The 11,404-nt window shown below is 37.0% G+C and overlaps 1 protein-coding gene across 1 annotated transcript; it reads right to left on the minus strand.

The window, feature by feature from the left end:
- Positions 1 to 4,732: 4,732 nt before the first annotated feature.
- C18H17orf67 (chromosome 18 C17orf67 homolog) lies at positions 4,733 to 11,041 on the minus strand. Its single transcript, XM_074922132.1, has 4 exons — positions 10,929 to 11,041; positions 10,161 to 10,261; positions 6,972 to 7,111; positions 4,733 to 5,430 (listed from the first exon to the last, which is right to left on the minus strand). The coding sequence occupies exons 1-3, from the start codon at positions 10,978 to 10,980 to the stop codon at positions 6,995 to 6,997; spliced, it is 270 nt and encodes an 89-aa protein (XP_074778233.1). The 5' UTR covers positions 10,981 to 11,041; the 3' UTR covers positions 4,733 to 5,430; positions 6,972 to 6,994.
- Between the last annotated feature and the right edge of the window lie 363 nt (positions 11,042 to 11,404).

Below are 11,404 nucleotides of genomic sequence, written 5' to 3' on the forward strand. Positions count from 1 at the left end.
ATAAAACTGGCCCACCAAAATGTGAGCAACCTGCTGGCTGAACTGGATAAATCGATGTACTAGAACTATATATCTTAAATATCCAGGACAAGCCCTTGTTCTGCAAATAATTGTGTGTGTGAATAATTTTTCTCATCTGCTTGAAGTTTGTTACTGATACTGGCACTAATCCTGTACAGTGTATGGGAAGTATATAGAAGTACATCCTGACTGCATTAAATAGAATATTGGGCTCAGTCTGTGTCTGGACAGTAGAATTGCTGTAGATCTGATAATCCAGGCATTTTGTGGACTGGATTCTGGTCTCAGTTTTATGGGCACTATAGACACATATTCAGAGTCACACCAAAAGAGCTCAAGAGCAAATCTCTAAGCCAAGTATATTCTGAATATTTGGAGCATTTTGCTGAACTCATTTTTGGAAGCCACTCGATAGTTGCTCTTTATTCTGAAAAATTCAAAGTGAAGCAATATTCTACCCCACTTTGTTTTGGTCTAAGATCTAGATTTAAGGTTGGCTCACTGAATTTAATAAAGGTATGTGTGCGATACTCATGTTATAGACAATGTGCAAAAAAAAGATGCCCAAATGGATCCTTAGATCCAAATCTTCCCCCCAAATTTGGAAAAATATTGTACTTCAACTGATCATCACTTACTGAAATATCTTGAAAAAAAAGTCAGGAAATACCAAGATGAGCTTGAGATCTGGAATAATACTAGTGCTCCAAACTTTTGGTTTCATGCTGAGCCTACACTGGGCTGGACGTGCCTATTTGATAGAATAAGGATAGATGTATTAGGTCAAAGTTCATTGAGCCTTTTCTGCTTTTTACTGTTTTTCATTTTAGTACACATCTTTACACCCAGACCTGAAAAAGGATTAAAATGCCAGAATGGAGACAGATCACTCAGCATTTCTAATCACATGCCAGAAATCTCAAGATTTTCTACTCTTTGTAGACCATAAAAGGCTCAGATAACCTTCTAAAGTCCACTCTGATCTCTTTAGTCATTAAAAAATAAGTTTTTACTGAGAATCTAGATAGATTCCAACTTCAGTGATCACATTCAATCAATCCAGTTTCATTCCACCACTTCAGAAGTTATTTATGCATTCCGTCATTAAGACAGAGTAACAGAAGTCTTCATTCAAAACAAGATTCTAACATTCAAAACAAGGCTGTAACTATTGCAAAAAAAACCCCAGAGTACTGCAGGGAAATATTTCCATACACATGATTTCATTTTAGATTGTTAGAAGCATTTGCTTCTGTCTTTCATGTTCACTTTTCAGAAATGCTCCAGAGAAGCAGTACTGTCATCATGAGTAGAAGAGTATACTCACCTGCTTGGCCTCCATGAGAAGCAGACAAATACGGTATCATCTAAACTACAAACTGGTAAGTTTAATTTTGCATTTTCCGTTACCTTCACCACTGTGAAAGTGAACTTCAAATAAAGCAAGTGATTTACTTGCTTTCAGTGAAATTCCTGGAAGTTCCAGTCTTAGTAAGTAAGTAGTTCTAGTCCATGTTCTCCTGAAAGGTAAGGCAGGCTAGTAGAAATAGCCAGTTAGTTGAACTGCCAAACTGCTTAGTGGCAATAGTACGACTACTTCATATACTAGTTATCTGGCTGTAACCAAGTCTTTTAGTCTTGGCCTTGCTGAAGAAGCTGATGCTTTCAAAAATTCCAGCCATTGTCTCTTTTCCCTGAGTTGTGTATTTAAATTAGAGTTGATAGTATTTATCTACTTTATAAGGGATTTCAGGCCCTGGACACAGTCTGCCTTTTCAGTCTGTATAGGTTTGTACAGCGCCTAACACATGGTCCCCCAAGCTGCTGAAGATCGTAAGCATAATGTCATGCCGTGAATGCCTTTACCAATTAGTCTGCAGGTAACATTTTGGGATTACTGAAGATAGATCAAATGGGACCTTCTCTGAGAGGGAAGAGCTTCTGCAAACACACAAAATCCCTTCTTAGGATCTGTGTTTGAATGGCAGACAGTAAAAACTCACAAGCCACTACAACGTGCTGTGCAGAAGCTTTCAACCGTTTCTTTCTATGGCATAATTAGGTGCACCCACATAACTCAGCAGACACCACACTAACATCCACATTCACAGCAATCTTGGATCCAAAGGGGAAAAATCAGCCACTTGATAAAGGTCTCTTCTTTTTTTTGTGATTTAGAGGTGACTCTTTATTTCAATCATCTGAGCTGAACTGAGTAAAAAAAACAAGGGGAGAGAAGGAGGGATGCAGTATTTTGAATCAAAGGGCCACTGAGGGCTGCGATGTCGTTTCTGTGCAGAAACAGTGGCATCTAGTGGGCAGTTCTTCAGATGAGACAAGACAAAGTTAGCAGGCAATAAAGAACAAGTCAGTGATTAAAGCTAATGATATGTTTATCTCTTTCATAGATGAAAAATTTTTCCCAAGTCCGTTGTAAACTTTTTCCAAAAAGCATTTGGAAATCAACTGTTTTGCCAACTTTCCCCTCCTCGGTATACAACTTCTAGAACATTGTTCTTCCTTTTTTCATTATATTAAGCCCTCTTGTGTCTTTTACATGCACATTCTAATTACTTAATGTCATACAGATGATCATAAATCTTCACCCAATAGGAAAGTTAATGGTTGCATGTATGTATAAAAGTCTAGCATTTTTCCCCAAGATTTGAGACATGGACAAAAATAAACCTCAAGTGTGTCCTTGACCACACTTGATCTCATTCAGTTTTCGATTATTTCAAGCACAGCACGGCTTGAAGGAAAAATCTGTGTAAAGGAAGAGAATAAAAACACAGTAGAGCAGCCACACTGAAGGAATCTGAAAAAAGATTAATTACATGATTTCTGTAGCTATAACTAAGTATGCTTATGCAGTGTTAACTTTTTATGCTAATTATGTATGAGTTTTTTCACTGCTGAGTCATAATAAATGCTTGAGTTAATTTATACCTGACCCTAAGATCCTGTTCTTTTATTAGTCCGCTGGATTACGTGTAAAACCTGTATATATTTTATGAACATACAGAAATTTATAATAAGCAGGATGAGGGGTTGCTATATCCATGGCAATAGTCTAAAGCAGTTACACTCATGCCTCCCCTCTCTCTTTAGACTTCAGTGTTTGCCAATGATGAGCAAACTTCTGAAAGTCTGCTGTGCTGTGATGGCCTCCTCTTCTCTGGCTGTCTCTCAGGGAGGTTGAAGGCTGTTTCCCTGTTTACTTGAACAGCCCAAATTAATTTGTATGAATGGAAGACTTGGCTTCATAAATCCAGCAGGAGAGCTGGATGTCTTAAAAAGAAATATCTTAGCTATGTTCTTCATGATCACAGGATTACAGAGGCACTGATAGGCTTCAGTCTAGGTTTTTATTCTTTACCCTCATAATTTTCTGTTTTCTCTCTTTTTCTTTACACTTTTTTCTCCCTTTATTCTTATATTTCAAACTTTCCTATATGGTGTCTGCTATTTTTTTCTTGTCTTGATGGACCAGGAGGAACTTCAATGGTCAATTCTACCACAAAACAGAAGTGTAGATACTTTTAAGAGATAGTTTACTTTTGTAAAGAAGCTTAAGTGCTGGAATTCTAGAAACATTGGTAATGGTTGTGTCCTGGTTTTGTCAGGGATATGTGTTGGCTCTTTTGCCCATTGGCTAGATAAATCAGCCTGACACAAATGTTTAATTGCTTGATGAGAATAGCTAAAGACTATTAACACTATACCAAACTTTTTTCCCTTGTGAAGTGGAAGAAAACATGGAACAGGGACCCAGATGTACTTTACCTTTCTACATTTCTAGTTTTGTCCTTGTAAATCAGACTTAATAATACTTACTTTTCTTTTGAGGTACCTATATGAGATCCTTCAGTACTAATGTGGAAAAGCAAACTTAAAAACAATAAACAATCTCTATTCCAGTTTGCTTTAAGATTAGCTCCATGTTAATGAGATAGACATAGAAGCTACAATTTAACCTTACTAGTTACCTAACTCATGACTGGATGTAACTAGGAGGGAGTTCTTTTATTTCAGAGAAATACTTGATCGACTTTCACTGGGTGAAAGTTGGCATAATTGAGATTGGAATGAATTTTTCACTGTGCAAGAAAAAAACTAGAGCTAGGATTTCACCTAATGACTTTAACTTCAATAGAGATATGCAAATTGAGACTTGTGTATTGAGAGTATTATGAATGAAGCACACAATAGAAACCTGATTATACTTTTTTACACTCCCAGATTTAATCTGTGATTTCATCTTGACAGTAGGGGAAAGCAAGCCTTTGATGCTTTGAGATTTAAATTATTTCCTTGGAGTCATCTAGGAGAGCTCTCTTACTGGAAGGAAAGTATACTAGAAGAACTGTTGATCAATTTCAGCCTATCAAATGCTCTGTTGCAGCAGTAATTACCTTATGTATCTTCATAAAATTATGTTTTATTTTGGTACCAGTCCTCAGGCTCTTAGTGTGACTGCAGTGAGAAACTCTGAAAGTTACTTTGGTCCATTCATAACTAATTCTGCTGCCAATACAGATCATAACAGTCATGTAAGAGCCATCAAGACATTTTTCAGGATGTTTTGCAGATATCATATGTTTACCATCTGACTGTACAAGGTATTCTATACCAGGGCATGAGCTATAAGAGCTATAAAGGCACACAGCCAGAAAAAGGATGGCTGGATACATGTGCCTGACCTGGCAGAATTATAAAGGAGAAGTTGTGCAGAGAAACTACAAAATTTACACTGTACCACAGTGCTTCCCAGCTGCTGATCCGAGAAAGCCCCCTGACATTTCCTTTGTATTTCACGATACTGAGCCTCACTTCCAATGATTTTTGTCAGCATATGGTATGGGATGCTAGGATAATGAAATAATCTGAAAATTGATTTGAATTAAGCTTTTATTATGAAACAATACATGAAATACTCATCAAGCAATTAAACAATGTTGCATAAATGTTATGTCTTCATACAATATTTTATTTAACCTACAAAACTGTAATAAGGATTCCTCCAAAGTCCGGAAAACTGGCCCCTTCTTCATGTTTATACTCTCCAACTTTCTGTGAACCTCTCCCTCTAAGTTCCTTTTGCTTCAGACAGTCTAAAGCTGCACCCTTAAAAAGCACACTCTAGGACTAATCAGTGATTTATTCTTGCCCATACCTCAGAAGCTTGCGGAAACCCTTGATTTATTTATTCATGTGTGCAGTCATTCTGGTATAAAATATATGGTGGTCTATAACATATCTAGTCATTTATAGTTGGAAGTTTTGCTGTATCACTAGGATATAGCAAAGACGTTCAGCTCTACAATGAGCACATCGCCACTGCAGGAGAAACCTTGTCCCCCTTAATACAATCATAGTATATATCCTTTTCAGTGCCCATGAAGAGATCTGCAGAAAAAAAAAAAGAAAATATAATTAAAAAACATGCTGACATTGGCCATACTAATAATATATAAAGGACTTCAAATCATTTAAGCACTTTTCTAGTATTAATTCTTCACCACTGCCTGTGAGCAGCTATTGTGAAGAACTGCAGTAGCTTAGTGAGCCAGCTTTCAGCTGTGTCTCAGCTGGAAGATTTTTTGGAAACTGCCAACTTACCTCCTAGGGCTAAGGTTTGGGAACTTTATGTTTTTGTTTTTAGATAAGTTTCAGACCTTCGGTTTATTGTGGATTAACATAGCTCCTTAGAAGCCTAAGCATCCAGATTTTCAAAGGTATTTAGATATGTACAGGTACGAATAGCAAAATTTTAAGTAAACTTTCTGCCTTTTGAAGGAGATCAGGCCTGACAGACACCATCTCTCTATTCTACTGCTTAAATGCTTTTGAAAAATACGGAGCTAAATCTGTGACTTTTATGTTAAAAAGTTAACTGTGAGTGATATAGCATCACTATTATGGTGATGATTCAAATTTATCCCATTTGACAAATTTCATGTCTGTTTAAAGAATGTGAGCAGGAAGGCTTATCCTGTTATAAAAATATACAGATGTAGGTATCTCTTCTTTTTTTGGCATCAAAACCAACTATTGGGTCATTGGAAGAATTCATGATTAATACTTATATTTTACAATCTTATACATTCCTTACCTCAATACATCACATTTTTTTAATGTAGTGATAAGTTGATACTGCATGCAAAACACACGAGGAAAAAAGGATGACCATATCACAAACCTAATGTGCTTGGAGTGCTATTGGGATGTGTCATTTTGTCATCGATTGGCTTGTAGCGCCTGGTTTCTGAGCTGTGCTTTGGATTGTATTTTGCCATTGAACTCTGTGATGCATGTGATAAACAGAGGCAGTAAAGCAAATGATGTTGTCTATTACAGTGATGTTGAAAATCATAAACAGAACTAATAATCCATGCAAGCTCTGTGAAAATGTCCTGTGTTAATGTTTACCAGCATGTGTACTAAATTGTGAATTCCATTTAAAAAATCAGCAGCTAGCAAATTATGACAGCTGAGATACTGCAGAACAAGCTCAACTGCTAGCAGGTCAGACTGCATCTTAAATATCTCAAGGACGACAGCTAGGAGTTTAATCTTGCCACAGTCCTACTGAAAACTAAGTGAACAAGTACAAGACTTAAACAGATGAGTTGGAAAAGGAGCACAAGCAGACAGGAAAGAAACAGGAGCAATATAAAGCAACATTAATAAGAATGTTGTGCAGTCACCAACTTATTATATCCATATAGCAGAGAACTGCATAACCAAATGTTTTATTAACATGAACAGAACTACAGTGACTCAGCTGATGCCTAGGACACTTATGTTCCCTGCCACCGCTCTGTTGCCAGACACCTTTCAGCACATGGTACTTTCTCCAGCCATTGGGTTATTCTCTCCTCTTACAGTTTGTGGCTCTGCCTTTTATTATGAAGAAAGAAAGTGCACTGTAAAATAAATATATATACCAGTTGCAGGGTAAGCAAAACCATTAGATTGGATGCACTAAATCCCTGTTGCAGTGTGGGAGGCAATGTGGATTCAACCAGTGTTCAAGGAATTGTTCTTCTGATCTCTGCTCCAAGCGCTGGAGGTAAAGCATATACTCCTATTTAAAGAAAAGAAAAAATAATTTAATTATGTAATCACTCAAGTCTAATGTCAGGCCAATGAACCAGGAGAATTTTACAGCTTATATAAGAGCAATTAATTTACCCCTTAAAATTATCAAATATAGTGAAAAGGTGTTGCTAGTCAGCTTGCCCCAACCTAGCAATATTTAATGAATGACATCATCGTCCAGATCAGTAAAGGTGTTGAGCAGGAATTTTACAACCGTATTCATAAATTAGGAATTCTGCACACACATTTCTTATTTGCATATCGACACAGAAGCCTCTGTTGGTTCTGAGGGTAGAGAAGGATTCTCACAGATAGGTCTGTTGTAGCCTCTTTTGAAAATTGATTCCTGCTGATTAAGAAACATTAACCTCTTATAGGATCATGTGGCAGTACTCTGAAGGGTTCTAGTAAGTAACGTGCATCAGTGATGATTGGTCTTTCTGTGATACATAAAATAATGTGAATTTCCCATACTAATTTATAGGGGTTTTGGTGTAAGCAACAAGTTACCAAACTAAAGTGGGCTGTACCAAAACTTGACCTCCATCAGGAACAAAATTTACTTTTAAAATGTTACAGTCCCAGTACATGTGGGCTCATAAGCTTTGTGAACACTAGATAAATTTTTTCAAAACACACCCCATCGCTTTGCACAGGAGGCGTTGTAGGAATGGAAGCTGTATTTTGCACTGGCCAAGTGTTCCCACTGTCATCCAGTTCTCTGCTCTTTGTGCTGACCAGAGGGTTGTACACTGGGTGCCAGCAGGAAGCATTTGTATCCTGCCTTTTGCTGTGCTTTCTGTCCTCCATCCAGCACAGGGAGACTTGGCTCAAACCCCTCTGAGAGACTGCAGTATGAACTTGTGGCAAACAGCGCTGTGTGACTGGGAAAATGCCACATGATAAAAAGCAGGGTCTTGGTCAAAGTAAGATTAATACACGCTGATAACATAAATGACATTTTTTAAATAGTCAAAGATGGCAGATCTTGCTGTCTGTAACTGAACAGGCTTTCTGACTGAAATAGCGCTGTGGAAGTCAAATAATGTCACAAAGAATTGCAAATTAAATTCACCAGCTCAGCATGATCTGGCCTAGTACAAACAGCTTTTGCTTAAAATAGATGAACAGAGGTGGGTTCATCCCAGAATTCATTTCATTCTACTACAAAGAATCCATACAAAATCAGTTTTTCTCCTTGAGCCAGTGGTAGAACTGCACACAGAGATACAGCAGCCATGCACCTTTATTCACAAGGGAAAATTTCCATGTTCCACATTGTGGGGGGATAGGTTTTTTATCAGAAGATACTTCCTTTTCTACTAAAAACCCTGACATTTAACAAGAAAAACAAACACTCTTATGTTTGGGTTTTCTTACAGAAAGCCAGCATTGCTGTATAGAAAGAAAAAGAAATAAATAGAAGGTTGGAATTTCTCAATAAGTATTTGCTGCTAACTGTGGTAAGATGGAAAGTGGCAAGGACAGAGCAGCAGAGGTCAGTAATCAAACACTCTTTAGCCCGAGCACCCTCTCCTCCTGACCTGGAATGACAGAATATCCTGAGCTGGAAGGGACCCATAAGGATCATCAAGTCCAACTCCCTGGTCCTCACAGGACTACCTGAAACTCAACCATATGACTAAGAGCGTCATGTGTATGCATGTAACTTCCTGTAACACAGGATTAACTCAACCCAACTTCTCTACTGTTTTATTTATTTTGTATTTAATACATGTCGTATTTACTACATACATATAATCGTGGTGGTGTATTAAGCATAAGCATAGATGGGAGCTATATTCCTGCTAATTTTCAAAAACTACAAGGCTCATTTAACAACAGCTTAGAAATCAACCTAATGCTGAATGTTGTGGGCAGCAGTGAAGGCCGCGCCTTCTTGGTTTTGCCTCTGTTGTATAGTCTTCATTGTACAAGATTGTTAACCAGCATGGTGCAATATCCCCGTGACAGCTTTGATTTGTGGTGGCCGTCACACTTGACAAAGAAGTGTGTGCATCAGGGGTGGCATACATCCAGATGGATTCTTTTTGGCTGGTATACAATAACCATTGGGAAGGGAAAACCACAAGCTGTCTCCGCAAGCCTGGCACACACTGAGCTCAGTCCTGCAAGGTGCATAGCACTCTTCACATCCTACGGAGTTCAGAAGTGCTCAGAACCTTGCTAAACCGAGCCCCTGGTATTCGTCATACATACACAATCTATTGTGTGCTTTCTAGCTTCTGTGGGTTTTGCCTCTTCAGAACCATGTCATTTTAGCACAGTTTATTTACTTTGGGAAGAAATAGGCAGTAATTTGAAAATACCTTAAGTACCTCTTGAGAAATGCAGAATTATATGTTACATCTTGTCAAAGCAAGTAACACAGAAAGGCTCTTTAATTCTTTTTCTTTTGCTTTGATATGGTTTAGAAATAAATAAATGTAAGCATGACATGCAAAAATGATGCTGTTGCATTAAGCTAGCAACTAAAAACTTCTGCAGTATCGTACCAAACGATCCCATCTGTAGCATTCATAAAAAAGGGAATGAAAGTGAGTGATTTTAAAAGCTAGTTCAGAACTACCTCAATCTCCACACTGACCACTGACACCTACATCTCCTTTCTGCCTTGAGTGCAGAATGTACTGTAAGCAGAAGACATTTCCTGTTATTTAGTTTTTTGGGAACAACCTGATGAAATCCACATTTCTATAAATGAAAAGCTACTTTCTTCTCAATAATTTAATCGGCATTTTTGAACCGTGATAAATAATTTCCACATTCTGCAAGCATACATTTCCTGAGCAATATTTAGCACTTACAGAATGTTACTTAACAGTAATTGAAAGAATGTAAAGGGGTGTTTTAATATTTCACAGAAGAATTCAGCTGCTTTAAACGGTGATATTTATAACATACTGCTTGGAATTAAATCTACAGAAATTTAATACTAAGTACAAATGTTTGGGGAGTTTTGGTATTGGGTGTTTTTTAGTTAATGTAATTTTAAAAGAAATATCACAAATCACCCTCATTGGCTCATCAGGGAAACCAGCTTTTCTTGGTCTGTCTTCACGACGAGTTCTCAGAACCTGTTTGGCATCTTTTTCAGTCAAAATTGGTGAAGTGTCTAAAGATGAAAAAGCAGAAATTAGTTCTGAAATTATGAAAAAGTTAACATTTTATCTGTCAGTTGTAAAATGAAATGTCTCCAAACCTGATTTTTGTCTATATACAAAGTGTTCTTTCATTACAGCCCCTTCCCAGGGGATATTGCATTCCAGGAGATATGAGTGGAATTTTAAACCATTTTTATACTTGTGCTTTCTATAGTTCTACCAGTATGAAGCAAACCCTACATATTCATATTACTCTCTAAAATGAGAAAATATAACAGCACCATCTAACCACTGACTTCAGTAACTCTTCCAATTTTTTGTTCTTTTCTTTTTAATTTTTAGGATTACTTTTCAAAGTAACGAGTTAGATTTCTGTTGCAAAGGAGAGATTGCATTGAACATTTAGCTGGCAGGATCTTGATAAAATAATACTAAAGTAATAAGCTAGTAAAATTAAACTTTTTGGTTTTACTGTCAGTGACTACAGTGTGGTAATGCAGAGTAAAATATCAGATACAAGAACATGGTTGTTAAAAATCAAATCAAATATAACAACAGTTAAGTATTAAAAATTAAATATGAAGATACTAAAATACAAGGTTGATGAACTAATACTGTTATGACATGCACTGAAGCTCTACATACGTATACACAGGTTTGTTTTATATAAAGTCCTACCTGTAAAAATCATCAGGACCAAAAAGGAGACAAACACAAGTAACTTCTTCATTTTGATTCTGCTTTCTCTCAGTCTGTTCCAAAATGAGTAACACTGACTGAGGCATTAGCCTATTTGAAGTAGCTACGTCAGTCACAAATGTTTGTTTACGCTTTAACTAATTTGAGTTGATAGTTTGATTTTGAAGACATCTGGCCTGAAGTTTTGAATTAGGCTATTATCTGCTCACACATTCTCAGCATAACTCTGTTCCTGAGGGAAAGAAAATAGAAGACCTTTTTTCCACTTCAGGCTTCAGAGTTACACTGGACATTTTAAATTCATGAAAATAAGACACATCACCTTACATTTAGCATAGTGGGCAATGGTTTCAGGTGCCTAAGGTTTGTTTTTTAAAAGAAACAATTGCTCGTACTGAATGTTAATCTCAAAGGCAGCTTCAAAAGGGGCCTCTTTTTCAAAAATTGTCTCTAAC

This window comes from Athene noctua, chromosome 18 (assembly GCF_965140245.1).
Source record: "Athene noctua chromosome 18, bAthNoc1.hap1.1, whole genome shotgun sequence".
Classification (NCBI taxonomy): domain Eukaryota; kingdom Metazoa; phylum Chordata; class Aves; order Strigiformes; family Strigidae; genus Athene; species Athene noctua.